General features: G+C 54.7%; 2 protein-coding genes across 3 annotated transcripts; one reads left to right on the top strand and one right to left on the bottom strand.

Annotated features, from left to right (window-relative positions):
• Positions 1-7,048: 7,048 nt before the first annotated feature.
• On the top strand, positions 7,049-12,531 carry cunh6orf136 (chromosome unknown C6orf136 homolog). 2 transcript variants are annotated; one of them, XM_007884903.2, is made up of 7 exons: positions 7,184-7,248; positions 7,839-8,254; positions 8,917-9,624; positions 9,942-10,030; positions 10,471-10,671; positions 11,419-11,488; positions 12,007-12,531. In XM_007884903.2, exons 2-7 carry the CDS (start codon positions 8,183-8,185, stop codon positions 12,139-12,141), a joined length of 1,275 nt encoding a protein of 424 aa, XP_007883094.1. In that variant the 5' UTR covers positions 7,184-7,248; positions 7,839-8,182; the 3' UTR covers positions 12,142-12,531. The 2 variants fall into 2 exon arrangements, with proteins under 2 accessions (XP_007883093.1, XP_007883094.1); XM_007884902.2 differs by lacking the exon at positions 7,839-8,254 and having other exon boundaries at positions 7,049-7,248.
• Positions 12,532-14,882: 2,351 nt separating this feature from the next.
• Positions 14,883-19,683, bottom strand: LOC103172103 (gamma-aminobutyric acid type B receptor subunit 1-like; the record flags this gene model as incomplete). Its single annotated transcript, XM_042346620.1, is given in 7 exon segments — positions 14,883-15,318; positions 15,450-15,593; positions 16,503-16,631; positions 17,643-17,770; positions 18,629-18,722; positions 19,033-19,140; positions 19,567-19,683. Coding segments are annotated over 7 exon segments (990 nt in total), but the record flags the coding sequence as incomplete, so codon positions are not given.
• Positions 19,684-20,201: the final 518 nt, after the last annotated feature.

Below are 20,201 nucleotides of genomic sequence, written 5' to 3' on the forward strand. Positions count from 1 at the left end.
TTCAGCCGACCTCAGTCTGGTCATTATTGTACAGCCCGATCCAGACCCACTGACCGCCAACAAACAGGGGATCAATGAGGCTCTTCTCCTCTGAGCTCCGGATGCTCACGAGATCCGTGTAGTGACTGCGGCAGTAGTCCTGGGCTTCAGTCCAGTTTCTGGCCGTGTCGATCCTGTGATACTCTCTGTCCGGGGATTCGATGGACAGAGCTGCGAAGAGAAAATATTATTAACAATAATAATAATAATAATAATTCTGGCACTTGTCACAGCGCCTTTTCATGTCTTCGAGATGTCCCAAAGCTCTTCACAGGATACACTGCAAAGTGTAGTAACTGTATTTTGTGGGCGTAACACGGCAGCCAATAGTGCGCAGCGACGTCCCACAAACAGTCACTGATTGGGTGAAAAAATTATCATTTTTATAAACTTTTAGTTATTGTGAAGAGGGGCGGAGCTGAGCATGAGGGTCAGTCCTCCAGCCCCGCCCCTCATGGCTGGACAGCCCAGTGAGTGACAGCAGGAGGGGGCGGAGCTGGGCATGAGGGTCAGTCCTCCAGCCCCGCCCCTCATGGCTGGACAGCCCAGTGACTGACAGCAGGAGGGGGCGGAGCTGAGCATGAGGGTCAGTCCTCCAGCCCCGCCCCTCATGGCTGGACAGCCCAGTGAGTGACAGCAGGAGGGGGCGGGGCTGGGTATGAGGGTTTGGATGGACAGAGCTGGGAAGAGAAAATATTATTAGCAACAACAATAATAATAATAATCCTCGCACTTGTCACAGCGCCTTATCACGTCTTTGAGACGTCTCAAAGCTCTTCACAGGATACACTGCAAAGTGAATTGTCTGTATATATTTGGTGAGGGAAACACGGCAGCCAATAGTGCGCAGCAACGTCCCACAAACAGTCGCCGATTGAGTGACCCCAAATTGTTTTTTTTAAAGATTTCTTACCTTTGGCCCTGACCCGCCCGGGAATCGAACCCGGGTCCTCTCGCTTGCAAGGCGAGCGCTCTAACCAGTGAGCTACAGGCTGGGTGTGGGGACAGGAGAGAACCGCGGGCAATGCCTCCAGTGATGGAGTGGGGTGGGGACAGATGTGCTGTGTGTGGAGTGGGGACAGATGTGCTGTGTGTGGGATGGGGACAGATGTGCTGTGTGTGGGGTAAATATGGAATGACAGTGAGGGGGGAGTTGACTGACCTGGAACCAGCACCAACAGCAGAAGGAACAGGTCCTTCATTGTGACCCGGGGGTTGGGGACCAACAACAGCGTCTGCAACACAAGCGGCGATGTTACTGGGCACAGAGACTGAGTGTGAGTGTGTGCGTGTGAGAGAGAGACAGACGGCGAGAGATGGAGGGAGACAGAGGGAGAGTGAGAGAAAGTGTGTGAGAGAGAGTGATTTGGGAGAAAGAGGCAGACAGAGGAAGAGAGAGAGGGTGTGAGAGATAGGGGGAGACAGAGAGGAAGAGAGAGAGAGAGTGTCGGAGATAATAACAATATCATAATAATAATCCTTGCATTTGACATAGCGCTTTTCACGTCTTCTCGACGTCTCAAAGTGCTTCACAGAATCGACTGTAAAGTGAATTGATCGAAAAATATTTGTGGGCGAAACGCGGCAGCGAATTACGCACAGCAGTGAGTGTCCCACAAAGAGTCGTGGGTTGAAAATGACCAATTTATTATTGTTTTGTTTTGGAGGGATTATTATGAGGCGTGTGGAGTCGGGAAACTTGCCCAAGGTTTCGCCCACTGCCTGGAATTGAACCCAGGTGTCTCATTTGCAAGGCGAGTGCTCTAACGGCCGAGCTCCAGAACTCTCTCTATTTCCCCTACAGATAGGGGGAGACAGAGAGAGATTGGGACAGTGAGTGAGAGAGAGAGAGAGAGAGAGACATGGAATGGGAGTCTGTGAGACAGATGAACAGCAAATTTACATTTTCTCAAAATATCTAATCGTACATCAAAGCTTCTGAAATCAGAACAATAATTTGCGAGATAAAAAAGAGAGTGAAAGAGAAAGCGAGAGATAAAGAGAAAGAGCGTGTGTGTGAGAAAGAGTAAGAGACAGAGAGAGAGATTGTGAAAGGTAGAGAAATAGAGAGAGAGAGAGAGAACTGGAAGAGAGTTTCTCTCTCCTCATGTCCCGTTGAACAATATCCCCAGATAAAACATGATCATTCGTATCACTGATCAAACCAACCGCCGCCTTTGCCCACAAAACAGTCACTACATTTGGTTATTCACATCACGGATCGAATCAACAGCCGCCTTTCCCAAGAAAACAGTCACTACGCTTCACTGTAAAACCCTCACTCACCAGGAAACACGAGACGTTTCATTATGAGAGTTAACAAACAATATTCCTCCCCTCTCCCACCAGCACAGTGTCACATCATCAGCCCTGACATGGGGCGGGAGGGGGAGAGGTNGGGGGGTGAGTGTGTTGGGGGGATGAGAGTGAGGGAGGGAATGGAGGGGTAATGACCCACACACTCACCTTCCAGAGGTCCTCACTCTCCGCCGTGCCCAGGACAGTGTGGCTGCTCCAGTGCGGCTCTCGATCTATAAACAGACTAACTTATTTACTTGTAGGCAAATCACCACCGTTAGCTTCCGAGAGTGGGACTGAGAGCCTTTGTCTGTGACTCTCACTGTGGGTTAATGTAAATTAGGGAATGGGCGGGTGTAGGGGATGGGTGGGGTGTAGGGGATGGGTCCGTATAGGGGATGGGTGTGTGTAGGGGATGGGTGTGGGGTAGGGGATGGGTGGGCATAGAGGATGGGTGTGTGTAGGGGATGGGTGTGGGTAGGGGATGGGTGGGTGTAGGAGATGGGTGGCTGTAGGGGATGGGTGGGTGTAGGGGATGGGTCCGTAGAGGGGATGGGTGGGTGTAGGGGATTGGCTAAAGAACCAGAGGGGAGACCAGACGAGGAGATATTANTTTTTACCCAGAGAGTTGTTAGAGTCTGGAACCCACGCCCTGAATTGTTTATCTTGCTCAGCCGGGTGTCTGACACACGCTGAAACCCATCACCGTGCTCAAGACTCTCCAAACCAAGCTGACATTTCCAAGCATCCCAGCGACACAGAGCTTGGCCATTGTGATCGCTGTCTGGCCAAGCTTTCCCGCTGCTTGTCCAGCTTAGGATCACCCTCCCCGTTAGATAGGGCTTTGACTGCAGGGTTTACAGGAGCCGAGGGGGAGGATTCCCTGCCCCCAATGACTGGTCGGCCCTTCCAGGTCCTGTTGATGATCCAGGCCGGGCTGTGCTGTTATCAGCAGTGAGTGACCTGGAATACTGAGGACCCACCTGGCTCAGGAACCGGACTAGAGACGGTCCCAGAGGCCTGGCTGGATTCCCACACTCCATTGCCAGACCTGTCACCCTGGGGCCACGTCAACTCAGAGGAGACCCGGTCACATTGTTAGAGGCAGAAACTTCCAATGAGAAGCTGTTCAACCGTTGGTGCCTGTTCAGGTGAAGATGAAGGATCCGGGAGGCTATGGGAAAACAGAAGGGAGTTTCTCTCTCTCTCCCGGTGTCCTGCCGGATAAAATCGCTTGTTCATTACATGGCTGTTTGTGGAATCTTGTTTTTCACAAAATGGCTGCTGTGTTTGGCCATAAAAGGTCTGTGAGTTCCTGGTTGCTGCTCAGAGAGCTCAGCTCCCAATGTTTCCTCCTCTGACTGCGAGCAAAATGTTTTGCATGTTTGGAAACATATCTTCTATTTCCTCGTTGAGACGTCTCTGTGTCCAGGGATCAGAAATAACTTATACCGTCACTGTGTTCTTATAATAATATAATAATAATAATCCTTGCACTTGATACAGCGCCTTATCGCGTCTTCGAGCCATCTCAAAGCGCTTCGCAGGCTATGCTGTAAAGCGTAGTGTCTGTGTATTGGAGCGGGTGAAAGGCGGCAACTGATTGAGCAAAGCAACGTCCCACAAACTGTCGTGGATTGAAGTGACCACGTTTTTTGTGGGGGATTATTATTAACCCCGGAAAAGCCATCCGCCCATCGATCGACTAACAAGAGGTTACCCACTTACTGCCTGGTGAACAGAGGTGTGTGTGTGTGGGTGTGCGTGGGTGTGTGGGTCTGTGTTTGTGTGTGTGTGTGTGGGTGTGTGTTTGCGGGTGTGTGTGTGGGTATGTGTGTGTGTTTGTGGGTGTTTGTGGGTGTGTGTGTGTGGGTATGTGTTTGTGGGTGTACGTGTGGAATAAGGAAACTTGCCGAAATTTTCGCCCTGTCCTAACCCGCCCGGGAATCGAACCCGGCTGCTCTCGCTTGTGAGGCGCGGGCACTAACCGCTGAGCTACAGGGACTCCCTGGAATCTGGGACAGGGGTAATCCCAGGGATCTGGTACCGAACGTTGGGCTGGGAATCCTGGGCTTCATTATAAACATCATCTGAGTATAAACACATGTGGTTGGTGTAAAGGGATCCTCCATCATTGCCAATGAGGTCCCTCCATGTTTGTGGGGACGTCGCTGGGCGCAATTGGCTGCCGCGTTTGGCCCACAGAATGTACAGTCACTACACTTCACAGTGAGTCCTGTGAAGCACTTTGAGATGTCCCAATGACATGATAAGGCGCTGGGTTCAAATGCCGGATTATTATTATTGTTACATTATCCTATGGGAACCCGGGAATGTGCGTGACAAGGGAAAAGCATCGATCCTGCGGTCCATATTGTAGCCGCCGGAGGCAACTATTGCAACAGTTGGATTAATTATTGGCAATAACGGCATTTGGTGGAATACCTTTTATTTCGCGTCTCAAAAGCCCTTCGCAAGACACACCGTAAAGTGATGTGATTCCGTGTACCTTGTGGGTGACACCGGAGTATAAAGGGTTACACTCCGAGGCCAGGCTGTGCAAACCGGGTCTCCGGTCCCTCGAGTTGAGAAGGTTGAGTGACGGCTGATCTGATAATAATAATAATAATAATAATAATAATAATAATAATCTTTGCATTGGATATAACGTTTTTCACGACTTCTCGACGACTTGTATCTGTTGTATCGATATTGTATCCCACAATGTTACTGTTGTATCGATATTGTATCCCACAATGTTACTGTTGTATCGATATTGTATCCCACAATGTTTCTGTTCTATTGAGTCTTTGTATCTGTTTGATATATAAAGCATATTATTGCCCTCCCGCCCCCTCCCCCTGTGCTCTGTGCCCCTCCCGCCCCCTCCCCTTCTGCTCTGTGCCCCTCCCGCCCCCTCCCCCTGTGCTCTATGTCCCCTCCCGCCCCCTCCCCCTGTGCTCTGTGCCCTCTCCCCCTGTGCTCTGTGCCCTCCCCCCTGTGCTCTGTGCCCCTCCCGCCCCCTCCCCCTGTGCTCTGTGCCCTCCCCCCCTGTGCTCTGTGCCCCTCCCGCCCCCTCCCCCTGTGCTCTGTGCCCCTCCCGCCCCTCCCTTCTGCTCTGTGCCCCTCCCGCCCCCTCTCCTTGTGCACTGTGCCTCTCTCGCCCCCCCCCCCCCCCCCCCCCCCCCCGTGCTCTATGGCCCTCCCGCCCCCTCCCCCTGTGCTCTGTGCCCTCCCCCCTGTGCTCTGTGCCCTCCCCCCCCTGTGCTCTGTGCCCCTCCCCTGTGCTCTGTGCCCCTCCCGCCCCCTCCCCCTGTGCTCTGTGCCCCCTCCCCCTGTGCTCTGTGCCCCTCCCGCCCCCTCCCCCTGTGCTCTGGGGGAGGGGGCACAGAGGGGGCGGGTCTTTGATCAACCGGGCGCCGCTTGATGGACGGGCGAGGGAACCAATGGGGAGCGGTACAGCGATGACGCCGGCCTGGACGTCTATCGGCACAGGGGGCGGGGCTGAGCCCTGATGGACGGGAGCCATTGGTGAGTAATGGGGCGGGGAGGGCGGGACTTCCTGAGGCGGGACGTCCGACGTCCGTTCGGCCCGTCGACCAATCAGCAGCCGTGTCGGCTTGACGGGCGAGCGAGCGAACCAATGGCGCGCGGAGTGGGCGGGGCGGCGGCACCCGCGGCTTCTGGAAGGCTCTGCCGGGCGGCGCGAGCGGCGGCGGTTGGGGGGGAAGGTCTCAGGGCCTCGGCCTCGCGCAGCCCCGAGACTCCGGGGGTCAGTGACCGGGGTTTGAGGGGGTCAGTGAGAGAGGGGTTTGAGGGGGGTCAGTGATCAGTGTTTGAGGGGGTCAGTGAGAGGGGTTTGAGGGGGTCAGTGAGAGGGGTTTGAGGGGGTCAGTGAGAGGGGTTTGAGGGGGTCAGTGAGAGGGGTTTGAGGGGGTCAGTGAGAGCGGTTTGAGGGGGTCAGTGAGAGGGGTTTGAGGGGGTCAGTGAGAGGGGTTTGAGGGGGTCAGTGATCAGTGTTTGAGGGGGTCAGTGAGAGGGGTTTGAGGGGGTCAGTGAGAGGGGTTTGAGGGGGTCAGTGGAGGGGTTTGAGGGGGGGGGGGGGGGGGGGGGGTCAGTGAGAGGGGTTTGAGGGGGTCAGTGAGAGGGGTTTGAGGGGGTCAGTGATCAGTGTTTGAGGGGTCAGTGAGAGGGGTTTGAGGGGGTCAGTGAGAGGGGTTTGAGGGGGTCAGTGATCAGTGTTTGAGGGGGTCAGTGATCAGTGTTTGAGGGGGTCAGTGAGAGGGGTTTGAGGGGGTCAGTGAGAGGGGTTTGAGGGGTCAGTGATCAGTGTTTGAGGGGGTCAGTGAGAGCGGTTTGAGGGGGTCAGTGAGAGGGGTTTGAGGGGTCAGTGATCAGTGTTTGAGGGGGTCAGTGATCAGTGTTTGAGGGGGTCAGTGAGAGGGGTTTGAGGGGGTCAGTGAGAGGGGTTTGAGGGGGTCAGTGAGAGGGGTTTAAGCGGCAGAGCGACTGGACTCACAGGGTGTGGTGACCTCTGTAATCAGTTACCGGTGGGGGTTTGGGGGTTCGGTGACGGTTTGAGGGGTGTAGTGACCTCTGCGTTCAGTGATTGCCGGGTCCTGGGGATCAGTGACGAGCGTCGGAGGGCCGCAGTGACCCGTGTGATCCGTGCGAGCGTGGTGGAGGGGAGGGGGCGGGGGGTGGGGAGGGGGGAGGTGGGAGGGGGGATTGAGGTAGGTTAGGGGGCGCACTTGCATGGCGGGGGCACTGAGCTGCCGGCAGTGCGCAGTGAAGGGACTGAACGTGGCCGGGTTGAGTCGAAGGCGCCACTGCTCCCTGGGGACCTGGGTCCCTTCCTGCCGCCGTCCGGCCAACAGACCGTATCGGTCCCAAAGACCGGTGACCGTCCAGGTGAGAGCTGTCTGTGTTTGCTGGTCCTGACGGGCGCGGGGGAAGCCTTCGTCGTGCTTCAGGGTTTGCCCACTTTGCGGGGTCCCCGGTCCGGCCAGCGGTGAGCACCCTCGCCCCGCGGGTGGGAGGACCCCGGCTCGATTCCCGGCCGGCACGGAGGAGGAGGCCATTTGGCCCCTCGAGCCGGTTCCACCACTCTACGGCGGATCTGTACCTCAACTCCCAATTCAGTAAATAAGGGGCGAAACCTTCGGCAACTTTCCTTCCCCCACACACAAGCGCACGCGGCTATTTGTGGGACGTTGGCTGCTGTGCACAATTGGCTGCCACGATTCGCCAACAAAATATACAGTTCGTTCACTTCACCGTATATCCTGTGAAGCGCTTTGAGACGTCTCGAAGACGTGATCAGGCGCCATATCAAATGCCAGGATTACTATTATAAACGCCGTTAGAGGCAGTGAACGGGTTTACAGTGAATTAATTAAATGGTTGAGGTACGGGGAGGGTTTGCGCTGCGCAGCGTGTGACGGATTGAAGAATAAAGAGCTTCTCTGTGAAATAATTTAGTGCTCTCTCTTAATTCCCAGCGTCTGCTCAGAGAGTCAGGACAGTGGAGGCATTAATTGATCAATTTAATCTGGAGGAGACGGAGGGGCTCCAGGAGAAACTCCCCTCTGCTTTCCAACCGCGTGACAAGATCTTTACCGACCACCCTGGGGTTCGGCTGTGCTCATTAGCGTGTAGGGTACCGAGGCCTCCTGTTCTGGCAAGCACCTTGCTCTGCCCTTGGCTGGCTGGCGCACAGCACTGGCGATAGTTAGGAGGAGGAGGAAGAGACTCAGAGGCTAATTTAATTTCCGTTCAAAGCAGTGTTTGAAAGGTCATTTGGCGACAGACACCAGGAAGCAGTGTGTGTTTCACACAGGATAATATGGTGCTGTTCGCTTTGGGAGTTCGTCTCAAAGGCCTTAAATTGACTGCTGAGAACTGGATGCGAGCGAGGGTGGGTAAGCCGGGACACTGTTTAACAGACACTGTAATACGCACAGGGTGGTGTGGGTACTCTGCCTGGCACTGGCTAAACTGGCGGCTCTGCTGCCGCCTAATGCTAACCATTCTCTCGTGACATTCATTCCTCTCCGGCAGTAACCCTTCCCAGCCAGTTCCCTCAGCCGTGCCCCCTCAGCATTTTAAACGTTACAAACAGAGATCTCTTAAACGAGCAGAACATTTCGACTGTCTAACTGCTTGTGGCTGAAGTAAGTCGGGAAGAGTCCTGTAGCTCAGTGGTTAGAGCGCTCGCCTTGCAAGCGAGAGGACCCAGGACCGATCCCTGGGCGGGTCAGGGCGAAACCTCACACACACACACACGCACACCTCTGTTTACCCAGCAGTAAATAGGAACTCGGTAGTTAGTCGATTGGCGGATTGCTTACCAGGGGTAATAATCCCTTCAAGACACAATCGGTCACTAAATCCACGACTGCTTGTGGGATGCCGCTGTGCGCAATTGGCTGCCACATTTCACCCGGTCAATACGGTCAATTAATTTTGCTGCCAAGCGCTTTGAGACATCTCGAAGACGTGATAAGGCGCTGTATCACACGCAAGGATTATTCTGATTCTGAGTCGATCTTCACGTTTCTTCTTCTGTTGCTCCTTCAGAGACTGAGCCACAGTGAGGATGGCTTCCCCCGGCAGATCAGCAGCTTGCCCTGGTCCATGCATCCACCTGTTTACACGTGGGGTCAGTCCACGGGGCAGCTGGGGGCGGAGAACTGCCCAGCCCCGAGCCAGGACCTCGCTCACCTTTCCCTGTACAGTTCCTGTCACGCCCCTCGCACCCAGCCTGGGGAGGTGCGGATCCAGTCCCTCGTCTGCCTCCCAGAGGATAAGATCTGCCTCCAGCTGGTGGTGAGCGGGCTGGGGAGTGGGCAGTCTGCTCTGCTGGAGCTGCCCTACCCTGGGCTTGGCAACCTGGACAAGATGGCGGCACTGCAGGCCCGGGAGAGTGGTGGCCACCTCTCAGACGACTCCCGTTTCCTGTCCCGCCTGGAGGACATCTTGGATTCCATCACCACAGTGGACGGACGCAGCCAGGACGACATCGCGGTGGAGCGGCGGGAGCCGGGGTCCCCCGAGCCGGCCCCCAGGGACCAGGGGGCGGAGAGCGGGTGGGACATGAGCGGGGGTCACCTGGACTCTTTCAGGACTCTGTTTGAGAGCGAGTGGTGTCGGACGCCGTACCCGCTACTCCCCCACGGGCTGCTGGCCTTCGCTGGGACCGAGAACCTGGAGAGATCAGCCTCAGACAGGGGAGATCCCGACATGGAGGAACACCTGTCACTCATGTACCTCAGGCTGCGGGACCAGGTGAGCCCGCTCACTTGCTCTCTCTCACCGCTCAGTCACGTGTGTGTGTGAGAGAGTCGGAGCGTGAGAGAGAAACGTTGGCCACGTTTCGCCCACCAAATATACAGTCACTACATTTACAGTGTATTGTGTGAAGTGCTGTGAAATGTCTGAAAGACGTGATAAGGCGCTGTGTGAAATGTAGGGGTTACAATTATTATTATTGTTATGAGATACTGTATGAAGTACAGGGAGTATTATTGTGGTTGTTATTATGAGGTACTGGATGGGACCTTAGGGCTGACTTGTCTTGTGCTATGTTTTGCTCTGTATCACAGCTGCCAAAGTTCTTCCTGAGGCCTCACGACTATGGGATGTATTCACCGGACCTGGAGTTTATCAGCGAATTCCCTCGCATCAAAACCCGGTCTGTATCTCCCCTCTCCCTCCCCGCCCCCCCACTACAAGCGACCAAGCAAATCTGTTGTGTGTGTGTGTGTAAGTGTGTGTGTGTGTGTGTAAGTGTGTGTGGTGAGAAAGCTCGTGCAGTACTGTGGGCCAGGGGTGTGATGTGGTGTGACAGACCCTCTGCATTAAGTCGCTGTGTGTCTGTTCATGTCTGCGGTCTGTGTGTGGTGTCTGTGTCTATGTGTCCAGCTCTCTGGGACGCTACCCTGCTGGAGGAGCGCTGTATAAATGCAAGTTGTTGTTGGTGTCTGTGTGTCTAGTCAGTGTGTGTGTGTCTAGTCTGTGTGTGTGTGTGTCTAGTCATTGTGTGGTATGTTACACTCAGTCCCACGTTCTCTGACACTGCCTCCCCCCCCCCCTCTCTCTCTCTCTCTGTCTCTCTGTGTCTCTCTCTCTCAGAGGCCGCACTATATACAAGGTGCTGCTGACTTTGATGAAGTTCCTGTCCCTGAACTACTTTGCCGATGTTCAGCTGGAGGTGTTGAACATGAGTCGGGACGCGGAGACCTGGAGTGTTCAGGTTCGCTGGCGGGTCACAGGTCTGCCTCTGCACGTACTAATGCTCAGGTTTTACAAGAGAGACAAGACAGAGCTTTACAGGTGAGTGTGTGTGGGGAGTGGGGGGGGGCGTGAGTGTGTGTGGGGAGGGGGTTGGGCATTGCTATACGCTGCCTTATTTCACCCGCTCCGTAGTGCAGTCCCTGGAGCTCAGTGGTTAGAGTGCTCGCCTCGCAAGCGAGAGGCCCTGAGCTTGATTCCCAAGCCGGGAGAAACCCTCGGCACGTTTCCTTACTCCACACGCGTGCCTCTGTTCACCGAGCAGTAAGTAGGAGCCCGCTTGTTAGTTAGCCGTTTGGCAGATCGCTTTTCTGAGGGTAAAAGTTTCCCCTCAAAAAATTTGGTCGCTCAGTCCACGACTGTTTGTGGGGACACTGCTGTGCACAATTGATGCCACGTTTCGCCCACACAATACACAGTCAATTAACTTTACAGTATATTGGAGTGGAAGTACAGATCAGCCATAGTGTAGTAGCTCGAGGCGCTGATTGGCCTCCTCCTGTTCCGATATTCCGTGGGGCGCTTTGAGATGTTTCGACGACGTGGTGAGGGGTTGTCTCAAATACAAGGAATATTATGTACATCAATAATCATGTGATGTGGGATTCTTTGTAAAGGGATGGGAGGGGTGTGTGGGGAGAGGAGACTATCGAGTGGGAAGAGTATAATAAATGCTGTTTCCGCCCCCAAAATACACAATTCACTTCACTGTGAAGCGCTTTGAAAGGAACTACATCAAATGCAAGGATTATCATTATTATTATTAAATGTTCCTGGTTTTCCTTGCAGATTCTATGACGCCTTTTCCACTTTCCACCTGGGCTCTGATGGACTGATTTGCAGGCACAAGTTGGATAAGGTGAGTGATTGATGGAGGGGGGAGGGGAGGAGGGAGAGAGAGGCTGGAATGTGAATCACGTTGGACCCTGGGCGGAGGGGGGAGAATGTGGTGGGGAGGGGTGGGGGGGGATTTTGTCTCACGTGCGACATGGGAGTGTCTCTCACTGAACAGTCTCCCTCCCCATCCCCGCACCCATTACTGGGGGAGCATTGCGTGGACAGAGGTAATAATCCATCCAAAATAATAATAATAATAAATTGGTCCCCCCCTATCCGCGACTGTTTGTGGGAACGCTGCTGTGCGCAATTAGCTGCCGCGTTTCACCAACAGTATACGCAGTCACTACACTTTACAGTGTATCCTGTAAAACACTTCGAGGCGCGATATGGTGCTGCAGCAAATGTAAGGATGATTATTATTATAAGCGCTCTGGGACACTGGAGGGCGCTGGGTAAATGCAAGTTGTTGTTGTTCTGAACGTCAGAGAGATTGACTGGTGTTCTCCCCACTCCCCCCACCCCATATCTCCCTGGCAGATGATGTCAGCCCGTCCCCCTGTCACTAAGGTGAAGCGGCTGCTCGTGGGAGCCCTGGTTGCTTTGGGTTTGGAAGAGCATCGACCTGCCCTGAACCTCCTACTCGCTCAGCTGACCGGCAAGATTTGGCAGTGACACTGAGGGAGTCCGGCCTTAGCCATCAACATAACGTTAGTGAGAGAGCGAGCGAGCGAGGAGAGGAGAGGAGAGGAGAGGTGCTGGGGGAGAGACAGACCGGTGGCTATCACTGACTTACACACCAGTCACACAGACACCGTCAACAACAGAGAGAACCAACATCTGGGTATAAAATATCTCTTTCTCTTTTCTGCTAAAAGACTTCTCGGTGTCACTGAAGGCGTCCCAAGAGATCGCTGGGTATTGGTGGCTGTTAAACAGCCCCTTCTCTATTCCGTGGAGTTTCCCCTTCCCCTCACCCCCAAGCATCCTCCAGGCTCCCCCACCCGCGACCCCCTCTCATCATCCTCCAGATGCCCTCCACACCCCCTCCGTATCCTCCAGACTCCCCCTCCCTCCCCCAGTGTCCTTCAGATGCCCCCCACACCCCCTCCGTATCCTCCAGACTCCCCCTCCGCCTCCCCCAGTGTCCTCCAGATGCCTCCAACACCCCCTGCGTATCCTCCAGACTCCCCCTCTCCGCGCCCCCCCGCCCCTCAGTATCCTCCAGTCTGATGGTCCCTCTGTCTCGTGGCTGTCTGCGAGATCTTGCTCTGGGCAGATTGTTTTGTTGATTGTTTGGCTGCCCACAAATACACACTCGCTTCCCAGCCAGTAAGTAAGTAAGTAAGTAAGTAAATCCCTGTGGATATGTTTGACCTTATAGCACGCGGTACAAATGTAAGTATTGTAATTATTATATGTCAAGTTCTGCGGTTCTTCCCTCTGTCTTTGTGGCCTGGCAGTCACCAGGAGTGTTTTGTAAGCTCTCTCTGTTTCCCTCCGCTCCTCTTTCTCCCCCGTCCCCCAACCCCACTCGCACTCCCCCGCCATCTCCCAGTATCAGAGCCAGGCAACACTTCAGTGGTTGGTGGGGGGCTGGAGGTTGCTTTGTTGCTGGAGCTTGGGCAGTCAGGGCTGGCGCTGAGTGTGTGTGCGTCTGTGTGTCTGTGTCACTCAATCCATCACTGTTTGAGGGACACTGCTGTGTGCAATTGACTGCCGCGTTTCACAAAACTCACTCCACTTTACAGTGTATCCTGTGAAGCGCTCGGCGACGTCTCGCAGACGTGATAAGGCGCTGTACCAAGTGCAAGGATGATTATTATTATTATTATTATAAGATGCGTCGTGTATTCTCTGTGCGCACTGACTGTAATGGCTGAACTAATAATTTAAATTGTATATAGTTCTGTGTACAAATAAAAACTATATAAAGAATGCGAATAAACCCAGCGAGAGACTTCACGACTCGCAAGCGAGTGAGCGAACGGTCATTGGGTCAAAGCTGCTCTTGAAGTCTCACAACCAGAGGCCAAAACTCCACTGAATTGCATTTCGTTTCACTTGAGTTTAGAAGATTAATGTGTTTAAAATAATAAAGATCCCGATGGGGCAGCTACAGAGAAACTATTCCCTCTGGTGGGGTGGTGAGGGGGTGGAATCCAGAACAAGGGGCATCATCTTAAAATCAGAGCCAGGCCATTGAGGGGTGAAATCTGGAGGCAGTTTTTCACCCAAAGGTTAGTGGGGTTTTGATAGAGTAAATAGGGAGAAACTTTCTTCTGGCGGGTGTGTGGGCTGGTAACCAGAGGACACTGATTCAAGATAATTGGGCAAAAGATCCAGAGCGGAGACGAGGAGACGTGTTTTTTTACTCGGGGAGATGTACGCTCGGGAACGTACTGCCTGACGGTGGTGGAGCAGATTCGATAACAGCTCTCAAAAGGGAATTGGACGCATGTTCGTCCCTCGTCCCCTCTCCCACTCCACCATCGGTGGTCGTGCCTCCAGCCACCACGCCCTGAAACTCTGTCGCTCTCTCTCTCCCTCGAACCCTCCGCCTCCCTCCCTCCCTCCCTCCCTCCCTCCCTTCCTCCCCTGGCTCGGTGTCAGGCTCCGCCACTGTCAAGCGCTCCGGGACACTTCCCCCGCCGTGGAAATGCAACTTGTCGTCGTCTCGAGCCTTGGCGGAAACGGGGAAAAAATAAGTGGAGTCGCCCGTGAAAGTCAGCGTTACAGAAACATTTTATTACAAATCATACAACGGTCGAGTGACGAGGGACAGAGTGGACGTGGACCCCATGCATTGCCTCAAAACCCAGCAGCCGCTTGCCTAACCTACAACGGGAAGGGTTCATTTTCAACACGGTGGAGAGGGGGTGCGTGTGAGAGAGAGAGAGAGAGAGACTGGTTCAGTCCACTACGAACGTGACACTGTACAGCGAGGGCCACGGGGACAAGTCAAAGCCACTTTGCGTCTCGACATTGTGGGTTATTAGACGATCGGGTGCCTCGTTCTCGTCACTAAACGGTTCACTAACCTGCCCCGTGTGAGCTCATCCCTCAAGCTCACCGACCCGTTACCGGCAGCCTTTAGCCCTCCCGTCAATTTCCTTTTGCGGCAAAACGTTCGGGGAGGGGGAGGGGACATAGACACAGGAGGAGGCCATTCAGCCCCTCGAGCCTGTTCTGCTATTCTATAAGAACTTGGCTGATCTGGACCTCGACTGCCTTTGCCCCATTAAAGAGAGTGTTCGACAATTTTTGTGCTTTATACCTGGGGAAGGGGGTGGGGGGGGTCTCAAAGCACTTCACAGAGAGGGCAGCGGTGGTGGGGGGGGGTGTGTGAAGGGAAATCAAGAAGCCCATCCAATAATGGTGGGGAGGGGAGCGAGGGAAGGACGAACGGATAAAGAGGAGTGGGGCAGAAGGAGGTGGGAGGTGCTGGGGGGGGGAGGGAGTTACGGGGGTTCACCGGTGAAGGAGAGAGGGTGGGTCAATACTCCATGACCCCACCACCCTCCGCCACCAAACCCCTTCCCTCCCTCCCTCCCCCTCTCACCGTGTCTGGCCCACAGTTGATCACTTGTACAGCAGATGAACACGGCTGCCATCGCAATTGTTCCTGCCCGTTCTCTCTCCTGCTCTCTCTCCCGCCTGCTCCCCCGACACCAGGCACTTGACGAGGGGCAGTTGTGGCTGGTAGAGGGCGGGCACGGGGCCCGAGGAGGAGTTGGTGAAGTGGTTGTCCGAGGAGAAGGGGTCCTTGGCAGGGTGGGACGGTCTGCGGCGAGCTCGAACCTGCTGCCTCTCGCTCAACTGCTGCCGGAGCTCGGAGATTCTCTCTTCCTTCTGGTAGGGGGGAGCAAGTGGGGGGCGAGAAAGAGATTGGGTCAGCTCTGGCCATGGGTTTGGTTATCCCTCCCGCCCTCTCCCCCCACTCCCACCCCACCAGCCCACGGCTATCCCGGGAGAAGACACACCTCCGCTATGATCTTCTCCAGCTCACGGTTCTCCTTCTCTAGTTGCCTGGATTTCTCCTCGTCGTTGTTGTTGGTGGAGGAGCCAGTTTTCATGGTGTCCTGCTGCTCCGACTGCCACTCGCCTCGAGTGACCAGCCGACGGATCTGTTCTCAGCGGGAAATCATAGAGAGATCAGGAGATCATCGAGAGATCAGGAGATCAGAGAGAGAGATCAGGAGATCATAGAGAGATCAGGAGATCAGAGAGAGATCAGAAGATCATAGAGGGATCGGGGGATCATAGAGAGATCAGGAGATCAGAGAGAGACCAGGAGATTATATAGAGATCAGGAGATCATAGAGAGATCAGGAGATCACAGAGAGATCAGGAGATCATAGAGAGATCAGGAGATCATAGATCAGGAGATCATAGAGAGATCATAGAGAGATCAGGAGATCATAGAGAGATCAGGAGATCATAGAGAGATCAGGAGATCAGAGAGAGACCAGGAGATTATATAGAGATCAGGAGATCATAGAGAGATCAGGAGATCATAGAGAGATCATAGAGCGATCAGGAGATCATAGAGAGATCAGGAGATCATAGAGAGATCAGGAGATCATAGAGAGATCAGGAGATCATAGAGAGATCAGGAGATCATAGAGAGATCATAGAGAGATCAGGAGATCATAGATCAGGAGATCATAGAGAGATCATAGAGAGATCAGGAGATCATAGAGAGATCAGGAGATCACAGGTGGACAGGAGAGATCAACAACAACTTGCATTTGCACAGCGCCCCTCACACCGGGTGGGGTTCCAGAGTGCTCGGCAGTGACGATCACAGATCAGAAGAGATCACAGGAAATCCCATGATTACAAGAGATCGATCGCAGGACTGGACGAGAGATTACAAGATCATAAACGATCCCTCAACACAACAGAGAGGAAGTGTTCCCCTGCCGGGTTCTATCGTGGTCGTTTAATGACCCTTCCCCCCCCCCCTTTCTCACCCCCTCCCTGCAACCCCCTCAGGAGACTGGCGTGACACAGAGCAGCCTGTGGGCACCTACCTTGGGGGCAAACAGGACCACCAGGGTGATGTAGACCGAGAAGACAACAGCGAGGGAGGCAAAGGCGAATGCTGCGTCCTGCTGGCTGGTCACAATCATCGTGACGGGGGCCGTGATCATACACAGCACCTGTGGGGGGGGAGAGAGGTGGGGGAGAGAGAGAGAGATGCCATGATGGGAGTCCTGTAGCTCAGTGGTTAGAGCACTCGCTTTGCAAGCGAGAGACCTGAGTTCAATTCCAGGCAGAGGGCGAAACCTCGGGCAAGTTTCCTTACTCCACACAGAGCCTAATAATAATCCCTCCAAAACCACAAAACAATAATAAATTGGTCATTTTCAATCTACGACTGTTTGTGGGACATTGCTGTGCTCAATTGGCCGCCGCGTTCGCCCACAAATATACAGTCAATTCACTTTACAGTGTGTTCTGTGAAGCGCTTTGGGACGTCCTCCCGACGTGAAAAGCGCTTTATCAAATGCAAGGATTATTATTATTATTATTACCTGGCAGTAAGTCGGATCCCACTTGTCAGTCTCCGACCGGGCAAACAACAATAATAATAATAATAGTTCTCGCATTTGATAAAAGGCCTTGTCACGTCGTTGAGGTGTTTCACCGCTCCACAGGACGCGCCTTCAAGTGAATCCGCTCCGCATTTTGTGGGCCGAAATGCGGCGGCCGATTGCGCCGAAAGACATCCCTACAAACGGTTGTGGATTCGAGGGACAAAATAATAATTTGCGTGAAGGGATTATTGCCCCCGGAAAAGGGATCCAACAATCGACAAACAAACGGGTCGCGAAATAATTACATTTTAATCATCAGACTCACAAACCCACCAACTGTCTGACAAACCCTGCGACAGCTCAGACTGGTCAACAACAACAAGAACAACAACAAATGACATTGACAAAGCGCCTTTCACGTCGGGAGGACGTCCCAAGACGCCGGACTGCGAAGGGTTTGCTACCGGCTACAAAACTACGCACACACACACACAGAATGACACACACACACAAACACACACACACACACACACACGCAGACACACACAGACAGACAGACACACACACAGACAGACACACACACACACACTCCTGTGAGGTGAGGGGTCAGACACCAGCAGAGAACACACTCACAGCGACGTTGTAGATTGCCATTCCCACCGCCCGGTGATCATTTATCTTCTCGGTGGAGACGCTCTTGGTTTCATACGCCAGAAATATTCCCAGCAACAGCAGCAAACCCTTATACCCGTACACGATACCTGGGGTGGGGGGCGGGGGGGGGAGAGTGACGGGGGTTGAGGGGGAGGGAGAGAATGGGAGAGGGTGAGGGGGAGAGAGGGAGACAGTCGGCATTCCATTCCAGCAATCTATCTCTGGGATTTCCAGGTGTAGGTGGGATACAACAACAACAACAAGATTTCATTTATAGAGCGCCTTTCACGTCGGGAGGAGGTCCCAAGGCGCTGGACAGTTGGGTCGGGCCCCAAGCATTGGGGGAAAATGGTCAGGGTGAGGGGAAGGAATGGAGGGTGCGAGGAGGGGGTAGAGAGTCGAGAGCGGAGCTGAAGACATGGTCGAAGAGAAAGATCTTGAGACCGGCCTTGAGGAGGAAAGGGAGGAAGCGGCGAAGGCACTGGGGATGGAGTTCCAGAGCCTCGGGGCTGAGAGGCTGAAGGCCACCGATGGTCGGGCGGTTGGGGCGGGGGATGCGGAGCAGACCGGAGCCAGAGGAACGGAGGGTATGGGCGGGTATGTGGGGGGATAGTAGGTCGGAGAGGTAGGAGGGAGCGAGGCCATGAATCGCCTTGTAGGTGAGGATGAGGATCTTGAATTCGATCCCCTGGGGGATGGGGAGCCAGTGGGGGCGAGCGAGGGCGAGAGCGAGGGCGAGGGTGGGAGTGATGTGGTCGCGAGTGATACAGGGAAACCTCAGCTCGGGCTGGAAACTCTTAAGCGACCGTGATGGGCTTCCGCGTGCGTTGGGAGTAACGAATGCAGCAGAACGCAACTCAGTGACGGGAGTTGTTCATCGAGAGGGGGAAGGGAGGGGTGTGGGGGAGGGGGAGATGGGGTGGGTGGAGGGGGAGAGGGACAGGGTGGGGAGGAGGAGAACATACCGAGCCAGGTGTTCATCTTGTTTGAGCTGCAATGCTCCAGTTGGGGTAATATCAACACGTCCTGATCACCTTCCGGGACCTCCTTTGTGAACTCCTGGAGAGAGAGAGAAATAATAATAATAATACTAATGATGATGATAAGCTTTGCGTCCCAAAGCGCTTCGCAGGACACGCCGCAAAGTGTAGCGACTGTGTGTTTCGGGGGCGAAACTCGGCTGCCAACTGTGCCCAGCGACGTGCCCACAAACAGCCGTGGGTTGAAGTGACCGAGTTATTATTATTGTGACGGCGTGTGGACTGGGGCTGGGGCCATTGCCGAGGGGCGGTGGGGAAGGCCGAGGTGGGGGAGCGGTGGGGGGAGTGAGTTGGAGGGATTAATGGTGGGGTGGGGGGCGTTCTCTCACCTCGATGGTACGATGTAGAGGGTCCACAATTTGCCAGATGGCCAGAGTCAGCACGTCGATGCCCAGGAGGAGACTGACTGTGGCGTAGAGCTTCCAGGGATCCAGGTGCTGGGAGGAGAGAGGCACAGGGTCACAGCCCGGCTCGCTCGCCTCCTGGGGTCTGGGGTCAGTTCGAGACCCCACGTCGGGGTCTTCGAGCTCACAGTCTAGGCTGACGAACACGTTGGCACAGTGCGGACCAGACATTAAACCACAGCCGCGGACCGAAGTGACCCAATTATTTTTTATTGATTTGAATGGAATTATTACTCCCGGGAAAAGCGATTCAGGTTCCCACTTACTGCCGGGTAAACAGAGGCGTGTGTGTGTGTGGGGGGGGGTGTCTCTGTGTGTGTGTGTGTGTGTGTGTGTGTTGGGTGGAATTAAGGTAAATTGTCCAAGGTTTCGCCCCTGACCTGACCGGCCGGGAATCGAGCCCGGGGTCCTCTCGCTCGCGAGGCGATGGTTGAGTTAATGGCTCTACGGATCAATCACCTTTCGTTTCTCTTTTTTCTCCTCTTTCTTGGTGAACACGGTGTGAACCCACCAGATCTTGGTGAACATACTGCCGTAAGCCAGACTGAACCCCAGGCCCAGTAACCATAGCCGTGCCTGGGGGGAGAGAGAGGGGGGAGGGGGGTGGAGAGAGGAGAGAGGCGGAGAGAGAGTGGGGGGTGGAAAGAGAGAGGGGAGAGAGAAAGAGTGTGGGGGGGGGGATGGGGAGAGAGGGGGGGGGACGGGGGTATGAGAGGGAGAGGGAGGGGGAGCGGGGGGGGGGGGGGAAAGAGGGGGGAGAACGAGAGAGAGGGGAGAGAGAGGGTGGGGAGAGGGAGAGAGTGGGGGGGGAGAGGGGTGGAGAGAGGGAGAGGGTCATAGCGGGTATGGGGGGGGGGGGGGCAGAGAGAGGGTGGTGGGGGAGATGGAGAGAACGGAAGAGAGAGAGAGGAGTGGGGGGAGGGGTGGGGGTAGATGTCCAGTTTATGATAGACAACATTAAGGGTAACCCCTCCTACACCCTATGGCCCATCCCACAACCCCCCCCCCCACCGATCTCTCATCCTCCCCGCCCTCACTCCCCTCGCCACCACCCCACTCGCCCCCATCTCCCTCGCCCCCCCCCACCCCCCCAC

Source organism: Callorhinchus milii, unplaced genomic scaffold, assembly GCF_018977255.1.
Source record: "Callorhinchus milii isolate IMCB2004 unplaced genomic scaffold, IMCB_Cmil_1.0 Scaffold1162, whole genome shotgun sequence".
Taxonomy (NCBI): domain Eukaryota; kingdom Metazoa; phylum Chordata; class Chondrichthyes; order Chimaeriformes; family Callorhinchidae; genus Callorhinchus; species Callorhinchus milii.

What these genes read in the sequence shown, in the direction of transcription:
- cunh6orf136 (XM_007884902.2), top strand. Translation starts at nt 7,093, where the DNA reads ATGGCGGGGGCACTGAGCTGCCGGCAGTGCGCAGTGAAGGGACTGAAC. An exon ending in ACCTCAGGCTGCGGGACCAG is followed by an intron (nt 9,625 to 9,941) that starts GTGAGCCCGCTC and finishes TCTGTATCACAG; the next exon opens with CTGCCAAAGTTCTTCCTGAG. An exon ending in GCAGGCACAAGTTGGATAAG is followed by an intron (nt 11,489 to 12,006) that starts GTGAGTGATTGA and finishes TCTCCCTGGCAG; the next exon opens with ATGATGTCAGCCCGTCCCCC.